This window comes from Aphis gossypii, chromosome 1 (assembly GCF_020184175.1).
Source record: "Aphis gossypii isolate Hap1 chromosome 1, ASM2018417v2, whole genome shotgun sequence".
NCBI lineage: Eukaryota > Metazoa > Arthropoda > Insecta > Hemiptera > Aphididae > Aphis > Aphis gossypii.
In genome coordinates this window covers 49,890,925-49,908,075 of record NC_065530.1, presented here as the reverse complement: position 1 = coordinate 49,908,075, position 17,151 = coordinate 49,890,925, and the positions used below count along the sequence as shown (strand labels likewise).

The window sequence follows — 17,151 nt, the reverse complement described above, 5'->3', positions numbered from 1 at the left end:
ATATAGTCAGTTCATATATAATTAATATTTATTTTAAAAATGTAATTGTTGTACCTACTTTTATTATATTATTGTATTTTTTTTTTATATTTTATTACTTCTTATTATTTCTTATACCTAAAATATAACGGAAATCCACTGTACACTGAAAGAAATTCATATATGAAAACAAAAAAAAAATAGTTTCATAGGTAGGTAGATACGAATATGGCTATATCTATCTTATGTTTATCGCGGCAGTATGTCTACAGTTTATCTACCATAAGATTTAAGATTATATCTACATACTACAATAAGTAATAACGATAATCAATGCTATTACCACGATCTCATCGATATAATCGATTTCATGAGGAATGCAGCTGCGGGCTTGAATTATAAATTGAATTTGTCACTTAGTCAGTGTATCCCGAGACGCTATTTAGTTGAGATGGAGGTTGAAATGGAAGTTTTTGTAGTAAAAGAAAATAAAAAAATTATATTTGACGGATATGCATATACGGTTCATCATAATCTAGTTTCAAGTCTTCGGTGGAAATGTTCCAATAAAATTTCAAAAAAATGTCCGGGCATTTTAGTAACTTCCAAAAGTAAGCTTAAAAATTAAAAAAATTATATTTTATATTTTTAATAAAACACGTTTAAACATTTAATTAGATTATAAAAATCCAACAATTGAGGTTGGGTTGAACATTCGCATGCTGGTGATGCGAATTTAGAAACAGTCGAAAAAGCCAAGGCTGAAATGTTAAAACGTGTTTCAACATTTTCAACCTCAACTCCTTCACAAATTTTCGCTGAAGTAATAAATCAGGTGCCAGAGCAGGCTTTAACATCTTTCGCAAATGAAGAAACAACCAAAAGAATGTTGCGGCGCAAAAAAAATAAAGGTAATCCTAAAAAACCATCATGTTTATCAGACCTTACAATTAATAATGAATGGGCAATGTACAAAGACGAACGATTTTTGCTTTTTGATAATGGTCCGGAATCGAATGAGCGAATAATAATTTTTTCATTGGATGAAGGTTTAGTTCATTTATCAGAGGCAGATACTTGGTTCTGCGATGGTAACTTTAAATTATGTCCCGAATTTTTTATGCAATTATACGTTATTAGAGTTAAAAAGTATGACAAATTTATTACCCCAATATTTTGTTTACTTCAAAATAAAACTCGCAGTACGTATGAAGAAATGTTCACTGCAATATTCAATAAATGTTCCGAAAATAATGTTTATCCCGATCCTAAGATAATGAACATGGACTTCGAACAAGCTGTTATTCAAGCAGCAAAAACAGTTTTTAGGGAACATTTGATAATACAAGGTTGTTTTTACCATTTGTGCCAAAGTACTCATAGAAAATTACAAGAGTTAGGATTACAAAATAAATACAATCATGACAACGTGTTTAGCCATTATTGTAGTATGATCGATGGCTTAGCTTTTTTGCCGGTGCAAAAAGTGATTGAAGGCATGAAATACTTAAAATCAATTTGTGCACCCGATAATACGGATATACTTGATTATTTTGATAACACATATGTTACTGGAACATGTAGGAAAGTCGGGGTTTTAAAATTCAGACGGATTAAGCCATTGTACCCCCCTGAAACATGGAACGTACACGAGGCTACAATGCGCTCCAGACGCCGTACAAATAATGTTTGTGAAAGCTGGAACAATAGATTTGCACATTTAATCGGGCATAGTCATCCAACAATTTGGAAGTTGATTAATAAATTTCGTGAGGAAGTAGGGGTAGATAAAGCTAAAATAGCATTACATGATATGAAACCCCCAAGAAAAAAAAACATGGATCAGAAAAAAATGTAAAATTACAATATTTATGTACGATGTTTGTTAATAACGAGTTAACAATACCAGAATTCTTAAATAGAATTGGTCATTGCTTAAGAAAACAAAATGTAGAATAAATTATTATTGTTATTATAAATGTAGACTAGATTTTTTAAAACGTATAACTTTTTTTTTAAATATTATTATTGTAATGACATCGACAATCATTTCTTAGGGAAACGTATTGTATAGGTATCAAATTATTATTATTATTGTATAGGCAAATGTAATGTATATAATATTAAATATAATATTTAAATAATTTTTTCTGGGTTTCTGGATTTTTTCTGTGTCGGTAATCGTAGAAATAATAAAATATAAAAAATAATTTTAATATTTTTGTTATTTTGTATTTTCGGACTTTTTGTCTGACAGTAAAAATGTACTCGGACTTTTTGTCCGGCAATCAACAAATGAATCCTGACTTTTTGTCCAACTTTTTTCATACTGGACTTTTTGTCCGTGGACTTTTTAAATTCTAACTTTTTAATAAGTTAATGCCCACCATTGCTGACGAGTGACGATGCATTAATATCCAACTATTTTAAGGTGTTAGTGTTGTATACCTAACCTAACCTTCAGCTTTTCCAAATTTATACTTGGCTTATAAAGCATTATATATCATTCCTGTATCATCTGTTGCTGCAGAACGCTCATTTTCCAAAGTTAAGATTATTAAGTCTCGGTTAAGATCTACAATGACCCAATCAAGACTAGAAAGTCTCCTTTTACTAAACTGTGAAACTGATATAAATATAGATTTAAATCAAGCTATAAATGAATAAAAACAGCTATAATAATTTATATACCTATAGGTTGTTTTATAATTTATATGTTATGTTTTAATAATATTATTGACTACGATTCAACGACATGTTTTTTTTTTTAAAAAATATAACTTTTTTCCCCAGAGACTTTTTTTCTTTGAGCCTTTTTTCCGGAGACTTTTTTATCGGGACTTTTTTTCCGTTCCCCAGATTAACATAAGGATAACGGAATATCGGCGTCGTACGTCAGTGGCATGCGTCGCGCACCTAGGGTCCCGTACTCTCGTAAAACAGGACGAGTACGGTCGAGACTCGAGACGTTTGTCGGCACTCTCCAGTGTCACCACTGACTAACATAATGTATTGATTATACGTTCAGATTGAAATTCTATAAATTTATCAGTTACCAATGCAGTATCATCAAAAATTTGAAAACCCTTTGATATTTTATTTTTTTTCAACAAATATTCTAAAACCAATACTCCATCCTTTGGGTTAAAAACTACTGGCACAAAATCCTAAACATAATTTATATACATTTATATTTAAATATAAAAATATTTTAAATAATTTTGTTCTATTTCTGTGGTAAAACTATTTATTAATGAATGATGAAAATAAAGTTATCATATTTTGTTTTTTGCCAAAAAGGGCATCACACCTTTTCCCGTAAATTATTTTCTGTTGTATAATAAATATTAACATATATAACCTGTGTATTAATAATTTTATATATATATATATATATGTATACAATATGATCAATTATGTGTAAAAAAATTTTAAATAATACCTAATTTAATACTTTAATTTTCACTGTTTTATATTTAATTATTGTAATTTGACTTTTTTGTCCTATAACTTTTTTTTCTTTGGATTATTTTTTCCGTGGCTTTTTTTCCTACCATCGTTAATCTTTGTGTTTTACACTTTTACTTATTAAAAAATAAAAGTGCTAGTGTATTTATTAAAGCCATTGTTGTTTATTAACCCCTAATTCATAGCTTTCAATTCAAAAGTGGGATACGTCACTTTTCCGATCAGTGACGAACGAATTCAAATTCGAGGTTTAAGTCCGAAGCAACGTTTAGTTTTACTCAGTGGCGCCATTTCAGGTTTTGAAAGGGGGGGGGGCAAAAGTTTTGACCGGCCCATAATTAAAAAAAAAAACTTATTATATAAAAAGTAATGCAGAAATAAATAAATTATAAAATTGAAAGGAACGTCAAGCGTGAATGGCTAGTCGAACAGTGAACCAATAAACAATAAACAAGGAATTTATTAAAGTAATTTATTACTCTGTTAAATACTTTGATAACATAAAATAATTATTTTCAATCCTATTTTTAAATTTATAAGTTTTATACACTGTTTGCGCCGATGCCGCTCCTACGAATACTGCGGTTGGCGGCAACGACTCGCGGAGTGATGGCCGATGGGAAAGGGAAGATAGCCAATATATTACAATAATAATTATGATTAGGGCTAGGATTTATATGCATTTGCATGTTTTTTTCCTTAAGTCCAAATTTAATGGTTGTCAGATTTGTCCACGATTTGGCTTATTCTCGTTTAAATAGAACCAATTTATTTTTGCATATTTTTGCATATTTTGAACACAATGCATATAATTGCATATTTATAGATTTTTGGAATTTTGACTTTTTTTAACTTAAATTTTCAAATTTTTATAATTTATTGTTAATTTTAAATGGTGTTTTTTTTCATAAAATCGATAATTTTTGGTTTATCCGTCGAATTATTGTAAATATAAAGTATAAATATTATCTATCTAAGAAATCGATATTGATTAACTCCAGGATAAATCGCATTATTTAAAATATGCACAAATAACCTCGTGTGATGTGGAAAGGAGTTTTAGTCAGTATAAATCTATTTTACGTTCAAATCGCTGGATGTTTGTATTTGAAAATTATTGAAACAACACATTATAGTAGCATGTAATAATGATATAATACAAACTAATATTTAATATTTTAATGTAATAATAATAAAATTTTGAATTATGATAAATAATAATACTCTAGAAATAATAAAAATTTGTTTTTGCATATTTTTGCATATTTTGGTAAATAAAATGCATATTTTACAATTTTTTATTGCATATAAATCCTAGCCCTAATTATGATAAATGAAATATAATAACAAACGATATAACGTGACAAATATAAATATAAATTACTATAAAATAATCGGCTATGCCGAGCGTCTAGCGTATACAACAATAATATAATATATATAATAATAAGAGTATAATTATAACACTATAACAGACCTGCTGGATGAGTCCGGGCTGGTAAGGCGACAGCTCTTGATGTCTGAATCGACGAAACTTTAAGTCCACGGAATAACACCGAAGTGTAGCTAACACGTCAAGCCCCAACTATCTTGGGACTTACGAAATGTTACTACACTTCACGGTATATAATATATAAAAAGTGAACGACCACGAGGTCACTGACACACTCGTTCGGCGTACACGAGCAAAAAACGGGTTCACAAAAAATTGGCATGAGCCGGTACGGGACGAACGGTCCGACCGCTGGTAAAAGACAGCGACGGACGGGGCGCGGACAACCGGTGGTCAGCGACGCCGGTCGCCAAAAGCTCGCGCAAGCGCGTCTCGGCGTCAGGAGCGGGCGAGGTGACAAGACAGTTGTCGTCACAGGCCCGAGAACTGGCTCGGGCTCAAACATACACTATTTTAACTAATTACAGATGTAAGGTAAATATTATACAAATAATAGGTATACATTTTTTCTAATAGGTATAGATCATTCTCTAGTTTGGAAGTCAGGAAATTTTTAAAGTCTATTTACAGAAAAAATAGTACAAAAAAATACTATTTTAAATAGTATAAATAGTATTTTATTTTCATAAAATTAGTTAACGTAATCTACTTCGATCTAACTTACCAAATTTTTATCTTAAATAAAATATATTATGAAGTATATATTAAACATAATGTTATATAAAAAAATAATTATCTGTAAGGATATAATGTTTTTTTTTTACCATACTTTTTTTGGAATTCAACTTTGATTACAGAATACAAATAATAAGTCTAATAAATTACTAGTTATAATTGTTCAGTAATAAAAATAAAGTTTGTGCTTATCATTTTATATTGATAAATGCGTATGTGTACGTGAACAAATCTAAGACTGACAATATTCATATTAATTTATATAATTAATATGTGTTTATATAAAAAATTAATAAACAAATAGGTACAATTGCCTACTGGAATAAAGCTCAAATTGTACGTTTCGTTCATACTATCATCACACACGCTTGTCGTAACTAAAATAATGATTTATGTTCCTTCTAAGGCCAATCTTTTTTCATTCACGTACCCCAAATATAAATTTAGAATATAAGTAATCGAAAATAATAGTAATATTAATACGTTTTTTTAGGAGTAAGAAACGTAGAAGCTGTAGAAAAAATGTTTTTAATAAGTTGCATAACAAACGAGGAGAGCCTAACTGGGTCCGAGTTTGTGAAGATTTTATCATTGGTGTTAAAAGGCAAACTACCTGATTTAATAAATTGTTGCTATTCATTAAAAAAGAGGGCATGTTACTGATGGCCAGAAGAAACAGCTTGAAAATGTGTAAGCTAATGAATATTGAGAAGTTCGATCAAAGTTTCGTGGATTTAGTTATGATTGAGGTGGACAAGGATCGTGATAACAGAATATCACTGGAAGACTATCGTAAGGCTGTGTGCGAAAATGTCGCTTGGTTGCAGTTTTTGGGGAGAATCCTTCCAACGTCCACCAGAAAAGAAAAATTTATGAAACTATTTAAGAATCGACCATATATTAATAATATACAGACTTCAGTGTCAGCGTTGACTCGAGAAAAAAAGGAGAAATCACAATAAAGCAAAAGCGCTAGTAGCATATCGTTTTCGAGCGATTCTGTTGATTTAGTTATTAACCATGGTGGTTATCCAACTACGAATAGAAGAAATGAAGTAGTAGCGGATGGAGATTTTTTAACACTGCTGTTAGCGCTGAAATGGCGATTCTATATTTTTATTGTTTTATTGTTTTTATTTTTGTTTATATTATCATATTTGTTTTTTAACAGGAACAAGACAAGATGATAACCATTTGAATTGACGAGAACTTGACAGTGCAAAGTCAGAATACGAACATAACGACAAAAACGGCGATTCTATGACTATTTCTATAATCTAATGATTTAAAACACGAAGAATGCCAGTGTCGCCAACACTATAATAAGAAAAGGAACGACATTATGTGACAATACCACTGAATAATAGAATTTATCACACGTACACTGGGTGGTCAGCACACGAAAACTGTCACCATCATAGAAAAGAGATCACCATCGTCGACCGCGCTGCAGTGATGTGTGAAAAGAACAAATATGATAATATAAACGATAATAAAAACAATAAAAATATAGAATCGCCATTTCGGCGCTAACAGCAGTGTTAAAAAATCTCCATCCGCTACTACTTGATTTCTTCTATTCGTAGTTGGATAACCGCCATGGTTAATGTCTAAATCAGCAGAATCGCTCGAAAACGATATGCTACTAGCGCTTTTGCTTTGTGATTTCATTTCTGATTGTGATTTCTCCTTTTTTTCCATAGACTTCTATACCAACTTTACTAACGTTCTTTATAGAAATCTGTGTTTTTAGCTCGAGTCATCGCTGACACTGAAGTCTGTATATTATTAATATATGGTCGATTTGTAAATAGTTTCATAAATTTTTCTTTTCTGGTGGACGTTGGAAGGATTCTCCCCAAAAACTGCAACCTAGCGACATTTTCGCACACAGCCTTACGATAGTCTTCCAGTGATATTCTGTTATCACGATCCTTGTCCACCTCAATCATAACGAAATCCACGAAACTTTGATCGAACTTCTCCATATTCACTAATTTACACAGTTTCAAGCTGTTTCTTTGGCCATCAGTAACACGCCCTCTTTTTTAATGAATTTAGGTGACCTTGTCATCTCTGTGTAAACTTCAAAGCAAAAGTTTATTAAATCAGGTAGTTTGCCTTTTAACACCAATGATAAAATCTTCACAAACTCGGACCCAGTTAGGCTCTCCTCGTTTGTTATGCAACTTATTAAAAACATTTTTTCTACAGCTTCTACGTTTCTTACTCCTAAAAAAACGTATTAATATTACTATTATTTTCGATTATTTATATTCTAAATTTATATTTGGGGTACGTGAATAAAAAAAGATTGGCCTTAGAAGGAACATAAATCATTATTTTAGTTACGACAAGCGTGTGTGATGATAGTATGAACGAAACCTACAATTTGAGCTGTATTCCAGTAGGCTATTGTACCTATTTGTTTATTAATTTTTTTATATAAACACATATTAATTATATAAATTAATATGAATATTGTCAGTCTTAGATTTGTTCACGTACACACACGCATTTATCAATATAAAATGATAAGCACAAACTTTATTTTTATTACTGAACAATTATAACTAGTAATTTATTAGACTTATTATTTGTATTCTGTAATCAAAGTTGAATTCCAAAAAAAAGGTATGGTAAAAAAAAAACATTATATCCTTACAGATAATTATTTTTTTATATAACATTATGTTTAATATATACTTCATAATATATTTTATTTAAGATAAAAATTTGGTAAGTTAGATCGAAGTAGATTACGTTAACTAATTTTATGAAAATAAAATACTATTTATACTATTTAAAATAGTATTTTTTGTACTATTTTTTCTGTAAATAAACTTTAAAAATTTCCTGACTTCCAAAGTAGAGAATGATCTATACCTATTAGAAAAATGTATACCTATTATTTGTATAGTATTTACCTCACATCTGTAATTAGTTAAAATAGTGTTAAAAAATTTCCATCCGCTACTACTTGATTTCTTCTATTCGTAGATTGATAACCGCCATGGTTAATTACTAAACCAGCAGAATCGCTGGAAAACGATAAACTACTTGCGCTTTTGCTTTGTGATTTCATTTCTGATTGTGATTTCTCCTTTTTTTCTCGATTCATCGCTGACACTGAAGTCTGTATATTATTAATATATGGTCGATTTGTAAATAGTTTCATAAATTTTTCTTTTCTGGTGGACGTTGGAAGGATTCTCCCCAAAAACTGCAACCAAGCGACATTTTCGCACACAGCCTTACGATAGTCTTCCAGTGATATTCTGTTATCACGATCCTTGTCCACCTCAATCATAACGAAATCCACGAAACTTTGATCGAACTTCTCCATATTCACTAATTTACACAGTTTCAAGCTGTTTCTTTTGGCCATCAGTAACACGCCCTCTTTTTTAATGAATTTAGGTGACCTTGTCATCTCTGTGTAAACTTCAAAGCAAAAGTTTATTAAATCAGGTAGTTTGCCTTTTAACACCAATGATAAAATCTTCACAAACTCGGACCCAGTTAGGCTCTCCTCGTTTGTTATGCAACTTATTAAAAACATTTTTTCTACAGCTTCTACGTTTCTTACTCCTAAAAAAGCGTCCATGAATTGCATGAATAGTAACTGATCCATAGGAATTGTATCTTCTTTTGTTAGGATGTAATGCATCTGCAGTAATCGCAGTACTTCGATTTTGTTAAAATGTGTTGATCTCGAAAGTTCGGTTGCAATTTCTGAATATCGGTGCTGTAGACGGATGTCCACAGTCACCGGTAACATTTTATTTATGGGCGTGTATGGCATTTTTAAAAATATTACAATATAAATATCTATGTTTTATTTGTCAAGTCAACACGAGGTTAGTTTAACACTTGTTTTCATGACAACCAAATTCGGAAAACGTGATAGTATTTTAGTATGTAGTATGATATTATTATTGCGATTCTATTAAAATATAATTGTTAAATATTTTTAGACTTGGGTACATCAAATTTAGTACGAGTATCAAAATAAATTCAAATATTCAATATCAGACGCGAGTTTATGGTTAATAGCCAGAAATAATTTATATACATTTATTCAATATTATTAGGTAGTTGAATTAATTAATTTTAAAAAAAATAATAGAAGCTTTTTTTATTATAAAAAAAATTATGGAACAAATATGCCAAAATTATTCGTGTTTATTTTTTATCGATTAACACATGAAGATTAGAATATATTATATTATAGTCTTCATTGTCTATTATGTAACCTAAATTTGCTAAAAACGAGCAAATTTGAAATTTCAATAATTGCAATTTACTGTTATATTGTTGTTTCATGTTTGACATAGGTTTATTGCACGGTTATGTATACTATAATATTATAGTTATTTTGTAGTTTCTATAACCGTGATCACTCCACAGTTATTAATCTTGATAAACTTAAGGTGATTGAACTATATTTTTATAGATTAGATTACTAGAGTTTTTTATCATTTGTCCAAAATGAATATCCTAGGACGCTGCTAGTATATAGGAGTTATAGGACATTAACATTGTTAATATAAAATAAATATGCATTGTTGTGTACTGTATAACAAGAGTATAATAAATTAATGCATACAATATAAATTTAAAAATCACAACAATATTAAATCGATAAATAATAAATGAGTGCTTAATAAACAAATACAATAATTAATGATCTCCTGTCTTGATAGACAATAATAACAACACAATATTCAAACATGTATCTAAAATTTGAAAAAAAAAGTCTATAGTTCTATACTTTTAAAAATAATGTAATATAATTATATTTAAAATTTAATAAGTTTAGAATGTTTCATTTCTTGATTAAGTTATTCTTTTATCATTACATTAGGTAATGTAGTGATCTCTCACTATCGTTTATAAATGAGTGCTTGACATCTGCAGTTGGATCAAGTTGTTGGGAAAAGATTACGGTTTTTAAAAGTGAGACAAAGACACAATGTTAATACAAGAGTTTATTAAAATTAAAGTTATAATTTGTTACAATAAAAACAAGTGTATAAGAATTTGAGGACAGCACGTTAAGTAGCTGCCCGAGAAAAAGTTAATCTTAGAAATTCAGACATAGACTAGCTCTATGCGAATGTGAAACTAATTCTAAATTTTAAGACGGACAGAGACCTGTATTTATATGGTTCTCTGTACCCCCTGGTTGTACATGATAGAGACTAGGAAATGGACAAAAAGGTGTGTTATAGAATGTTGTCATCGTAGCTGCAAAAGTGGTTTTGCGCCCAAGACACTTGACACTGGATTGGACTTGTTGTTGTGCTATTAAATCAAGGCGTGCGCATCTATGAATTATGTGCATGGCTTGATTGTCAAAAAGTGTTAAATAAAAGTCGTTTGTGACTGTGTTTTCCCATACGCTTTGATTCTTGGAAATTGCCATCAGAATTAATTGCGTATCGCTACGAGTATGCTAATAAAATATTTAAAAGCGAAGGACATTGTAGTACATGTAGATAAGTTAAAATAGAAAAGAAAAATAGTGAGACGACTCCGGCGGCTTACTACAGTAATTAGTTTCTTAATAATGGGCTTAATAGTTTGAATGACAAAATTTGTAAAACTTTAAACAAATGTATCATAAAATGGTATGTTTATTTTATCTGTATCCATATGTAAACTCTCATGGTTCATATTCAAATTATTAGTTTCTAAGTGTCCTGATTCGCTTACTTTTAAGCTATATATCAATATGAAGTTGTATGAGCATACAATATATACATTTTGTATAAAATCCCCTCATTATTGAATTATGCATACTCTACAAAGGGCTTTCATTATCAGATAATATTGGTTCAGGACCTGAATATGGTGGTACTTTAGCTTCAGGCAATCAATTCTAAAGGATATATATTTAATTGAATAAAAAAAATTGCAAAATTTTAAGCTAATTTGTTTTTTAAATTTACATTTTGTATCATTATAGAAATTGTTTATTTTTAATAGATGGTGGATTTTGTTTTAAAATTAGAAACAACTCTTTTATTTAGTAAAAATACAGTAAGATTACTACCAGTTTATTTTTTTTAAAAGGTCATACTTTTTAAAATAATGTAATATAATTATATTTAAAATTTGGCGGTAAGAACAATATTGATAACACTAACCATGATAATGTTAATAATGACGTCATGGATCCGGAGTTTTTTCCCACAGATTTCTATAAAGAACTAAGTTTCTATAAGTTGGTATAGAAGTCTGTGTTTTTCCTGTGATGATCCATTCGTGATATTAGCGACGAGTCACTGAATTAGGTGTTAAATATGCGTATGCGCAACGCAACTTATCGCAAATTTATCCATCGATGATTTGTTATCACATAACCATACTAAGTTTTGAATTTTGACAAAAAAATTGAACAAAATTAATAATAATAATATAATATATTATAATATTATATTATATAATAATAATAAAATAATAAATTCCGAGATAGGTGATAATTATTATTCAATTCTGTGATGATAGTAATCTATAGATAATTATGCGACGAGTTGCTTCACGCATGCACATATTATCGATCACCTAATTCAGTGACTCGTCGTTAATATCGGCTTCAAAATAATACGCAGTCGCAGTGGCTCCATCCATGGTATATTATGATCTAAGGTGAAAAGGCGGTTTCTCCATAGAGTAACTCTATGGGTTTCTCACTCCCACAAGTGGTGATAGATTGATAACATATTAAGCCATGAAGTAAACCATGAAGATTATGTATAAGGAGACCAAACTCCTATAGCCGCCCGTTTATAAAGTGGCCCTACATAAGTCGCACGGTTATTCTGCCACCAGGAGCACATCGTTCGATAAGAGGCCTACAATATAACCACGGTTCAAGACAGAAAGGTGGTGCTTAATCTAGAGTCGACAGATAACAGATTTGAGACTTCACTACTTCAGTAGTTCAGTGCAGCACCGCAGCTCTGCTCAGTCTGCTCATTAGTCATTACTCAATTACTCTTTGCCCTTCGTTATTCAATATTCGGTAGTTTTCACTCCTCATTCTTTACTCGTTCCCCGTCAGCCGAGCAGTTGTGATTTAAGTTAATCATGTATTTACCTCATGTTAATGTGCACTATTTATAATACAGATTCTGTACATAAATATTAAATATAATATACTACAAATATGACAAAATTAATAGATTATCAATTTTGTCATAACAAAATTTACTAACAATTACTTAGTAATTTTATATTTAAATTAATTAATACAGATAAATAAGCTTTTTGCAGATTTAATTTATTTATGAAAATAATTTTTAAAACGTGAGTATGTTTAATTAAGACAATTTATTATTAACGTCCCGAATTTTAATTTGTTATACAATATAGTATTTTTGTAATATCTATTATAATATAATACATTTATTTTTATCACATTTTATTATGTATCATGGTAAAATTAAAGTGATGTAAGATATAACCATACAATTAGATTTATATTAGGTTTGTATTAAATACTGTGTTGTAGTATGCTTTTGTTCTCAATATTTTGATTCTAATGATACTTTCAAATGATTTGAAATTAAAAAAAAATAATAGTTATAAGGTTAGTACTTTGGTAAAGGTCTTTCTGACTAAACCATTGTAGAGTTTGTATCTTATCTAAATTCTGAGACTCTTAAAGAGTATTAATTTTTGAAATGTAGCTATGCCAGAAATAATTGAACAAACCATCTAACTTCGTAGAGGTGCATACTTTGTTATTTTAATTTATTAATTTCACATTAGATTTATGATAAAAATTTAATTTTTATCTTATATGTCTGTCAATATTTTTCTCTCTTATCCATCAGTAAAAAAATATGATTATGTATTCAGAAACTTGACAGTTTAGTATACTATCAAAAAGCTTTTTGAGATATTGCTGGTTTTAAATTATATTATTTTTGCTTATGAACAATTTAAACTTGCAAACATTAAAGCATTAAACAATATTAAAATCTGTATTTCAAATCTATATGTAATATATTTTAACTATAGAATGAAAATAAACATTAAAACACATAATGCAACACTTTTAATATTATTAAAATAAATTAGAGCCTTAAATATTTATTTTTATTTTTACAGTGTTTCTTTAAAGGTTCAAGATGCTTAGACTTTCAAGAGTACTTAACAAACATAATGCAAATATTCGTGGCCTTAGCATTTTGAGAACTAAAACGCCAAATGACACTACTGTTGAAGTTGGGCAAGAAATAGAAGGTTTTGTTGTTAAAGAAGTCAAGCCTGTTGCTGACTTTCAGCTCACTGCGTTGCGTCTTGAACACCAGAAATCAGGGGCAGATTATCTGCACATTGATAGAAATGATAGTAACAATGTTTTTAGTATAGCATTCCGTACAACACCAAAGCAGTCTAATGGATTACCGCATATACTTGAACATACTACTTTATGTGGTAGTAAAAAATTTCCATGTCGTGATCCATTTTTTAAAATGCTCAATCGTTCTATGGCAAATTTCATGAATGCCATGACTGCACCTGATTATACCTTTTATCCGTTCTGTACCGAAAATCAATCCGATTATTATAACCTTATGTCGGTGTATTTAGATGCTGTTTTTAATCCAATGTTACGAGAATCTGATTTTCGTCAAGAGGGTTGGCGTTTAGAACATAAAGATGTAGACGATAAAAATTCACCAATAGAAATAAAAGGTGTTGTTTACAATGAAATGAAAGGTGTGTATTCAGATAATCAACAAATTTATAATGAACATTTTCTGAATAACATTTTACCAAGTAATACTTACGGGATCAATTCAGGTGGTGATCCTAATGTTATACCATCTTTAACTCATTCTGATCTTGTTGCTTTTCACCACCGATATTATCATCCAAGTAATAGCCGTTTCTATTCTTACGGTAATTTTAATTTAGAAAATCACCTTAAATTTTTAAATGATACATTTTTAAAAGATTGTTTAGCAGATCCATCTATTAAAGATGAAACTAAAGTTCCAAATGAAAAACGTTGGACAACATCTAAACGTGCACACATTGCTTGTAGAGAAGATCCAATGGTGCCTAAAGATAAACAATCATCTTTAAGTATTGGCACCCTTTGGAGTGATATAAATAATACGCAAGAAACGTTTGAGCTAGCTATACTTTCAAGGTTATTATTAAATGGACCTAATGCTAAGTTTTATAAAACTCTCATAGAACCAAATATTGGAACAGATTTTAGTGCTGCAACCGGATTTACAGATCAAACAAGAGATACATTTTTTGCAGTAGGACTTCAGGGATTAAATGTATCAGATTTTGAACGAGTGGAATCAATTTATGAAGATACAATTAAATCAGCTATTAAGGAAGGTTTTGATAACCGTGATATTGATAATATTTTACATTCAGTTGAACTGTCTATGAGGCATCAGACTTCAAATTTTGGATTGCAACTTTTATATGGTACATTGCCTGTTTGGAATCATGATGGTAATATACTAGATTCAATGTGTGTCAGTGAAAAAATAGATGAATTTAAGAAAAAACTGTCTAATCAACCTAATTATTTACAATCACTAGTTGATAAGTATTTGTTGAATAATAATCACAAACTTGTAATGACAATGTCACCAGAAAACAACTTTGAAGAATTTAGAAAAGAAAATGAGGACAAGTTATTAAAAGAAAAACTTGCTCTTTTATCTGATGTAGACAAAGAAAACATTTATGTACAAGGTTTGAACCTTCGAAAGCAACAAGATGCAACACAAGATGTTACATGTTTACCATCTTTAAGCCTCGACGATTTAAAAAAGACAACTGATCCTGTACCACTCATAAGAAAAAACATAAATAACACTCCAGTATTCATATTTCCACAACCAACTAATCAAGTAACTTATTTTAGAAGTTTAATTAACACATCACATTTATCTCATGATTTAAAGACTCTTATTCCATTATTTTGTAATGTTGTTACCAGAATGGGTACCAAATCTATGGACTTTAGGCAGTTTGATCAATTAGTGAGAAAATCTACTGGAGGTTTACAAGTGTCCCAATCAATTATAGATTCTCCTAAAAATTTATTTGACATGAAAGAAAGTGTTATTCTAAACTCTCATTGTTTGGACAAAAATGTTGATGAAATGTTTGATCTGTGGAAACAAATATTTACACAAGTAACTTTTGAAGATGAAAATAGATTTAAAACTCTTCTACAAGAAGAGGCAAGTAGTTTGGCCAACAGTATTTCAGGTAGTGGACATATGTATGCAATGCTGTGTGCAACTGCTGGTATTAATCCAATTGATGCTCAACGTGAAACATACGGTGGACTCCAATACATTAGTACTATGAAAAAAATTGCCCAGATTGATGATTTATTACCAATATTGAAAAAACTAGAAGAAATTGGTACAATAATATTGAACAAAAACACTATGAAATGTTCATTAACCATAGTAGAAAACAACTCCATGGCAGTCAAAGGTCTGGAAGGTTTTCTTAACACAATTGCTGGAAATTGGGAACAACCAAATGATTATAATAAAATTGATAAACTAGATAACAATGCTAAGTGTTTCCATCATGTGTTACCATTTTCTGTCAATTATTGTGCAAAAGCTCTACCAGGTGTTCACTACGCTCATAAACACTTTGCTCCATTGAAAGTTCTTTGCAAGTATATTAGTTCGAAATACTTATTGCCTACAGTGAGAGAAAAAAATGGTGCATATGGTTCTGGTGCCTCTCTGAGTATGTCTGGAAGTATTCAAATGTTCTCCTATAGAGATCCAAAACCAATTGAGACATTTGAAGCTTTTGATGGTGCTTGTAATTGGGTAAATAATAAAAAAATTACAATCGAAGAATTGAATGAAGCAAAATTAGCTATATTTCAAGGAATAGACCATCCAGTTGCACCAATGTCAAAAGGTAATGCATTGTTTTTCAATGATATGGATCACCAAATTAGACAAGAACATAGAAATCAAATCATGAATGTAAAAGTTGAAGATCTTTTAAAAGTAGCTAACTTGTACTTTTCAAATACAAATTTTTCCAAAGCTCTAATTGGTCCAGCAAATAATGACATTCATTCAGGAACTAATTGGAACGTGACCAACCATGAGGACTTATAAAATCAAATTATTATACAAAAATGTATGTGTAAATTCAGCAATGAACTATGTTTATTAATATTATTCATTTTAAAAATTAATTTTTTTTAGAATATAATTTATTACAACTAGTATAAGTTTGCAAGCAAAATAAAATTTTAATAATTTTCAGTTAAAAATATTTTATAACTTTATTTAATAAATTGAATATACCTTATTATACATCATTTGTACAGGTTGCTCCATAAGAATGACTAGATTTTAAATGATAATATATTAGTAAATATATTTATTTATGTAAAGTATTACATTTTGAAAATTGAACTTAGTATCAATAGTAAATACTTCAGACAGTTTAAAGTAGAATATAAGAATCTCTAACGAAATCATATTTGGATAAGAAGGTTCATAAACGGAGGTTCGAATAATTGAGGTTCCACTATAGTT

General features: G+C 29.7%; 3 protein-coding genes and 2 pseudogenes across 3 annotated transcripts; 3 read left to right on the top strand and 2 right to left on the bottom strand.

Annotated features, from left to right (window-relative positions):
- Positions 1-39: 39 nt before the first annotated feature.
- Positions 40-3,457, top strand: LOC114128668 (uncharacterized). Its single transcript, XM_027993239.2, has 2 exons — positions 40-590; positions 658-3,457. Exon 2 carries the CDS (start codon positions 746-748, stop codon positions 1,835-1,837), a length of 1,092 nt encoding a protein of 363 aa, XP_027849040.2. The 5' UTR covers positions 40-590; positions 658-745; the 3' UTR covers positions 1,838-3,457.
- A 2,601-nt stretch (positions 3,458-6,058) lies between these two features.
- Positions 6,059-6,762, top strand: LOC126549400 (uncharacterized; annotated as a pseudogene).
- LOC126551738 (uncharacterized) lies at positions 6,270-8,093 on the bottom strand (annotated as a pseudogene).
- Positions 7,718-9,469, bottom strand: LOC126549399 (uncharacterized). Its single transcript, XM_050198483.1, has 2 exons — positions 8,503-9,469; positions 7,718-7,807 (listed from the first exon to the last, which is right to left on the bottom strand). The coding sequence occupies exon 1, from the start codon at positions 9,378-9,380 to the stop codon at positions 8,520-8,522; it is 861 nt and encodes a 286-aa protein (XP_050054440.1). The 5' UTR covers positions 9,381-9,469; the 3' UTR covers positions 7,718-7,807; positions 8,503-8,519.
- Positions 9,470-12,256: 2,787 nt separating this feature from the next.
- On the top strand, positions 12,257-16,926 carry LOC114132494 (presequence protease, mitochondrial). Its single transcript, XM_027997965.2, has 2 exons — positions 12,257-12,889; positions 13,697-16,926. Exon 2 carries the CDS (start codon positions 13,717-13,719, stop codon positions 16,723-16,725), a length of 3,009 nt encoding a protein of 1,002 aa, XP_027853766.2. The 5' UTR covers positions 12,257-12,889; positions 13,697-13,716; the 3' UTR covers positions 16,726-16,926.
- The last annotated feature ends 225 nt before the right edge of the window (positions 16,927-17,151 follow it).

What these genes read in the sequence shown, in the direction of transcription:
- LOC114128668 (XM_027993239.2), top strand. Translation starts at nt 746, where the DNA reads ATGTTAAAACGTGTTTCAACATTTTCAACCTCAACTCCTTCACAAATT.
- LOC126549399 (XM_050198483.1), bottom strand. Translation starts at nt 9,380, where the DNA reads ATGCCATACACGCCCATAAATAAAATGTTACCGGTGACTGTGGACATC.
- LOC114132494 (XM_027997965.2), top strand. Translation starts at nt 13,717, where the DNA reads ATGCTTAGACTTTCAAGAGTACTTAACAAACATAATGCAAATATTCGT.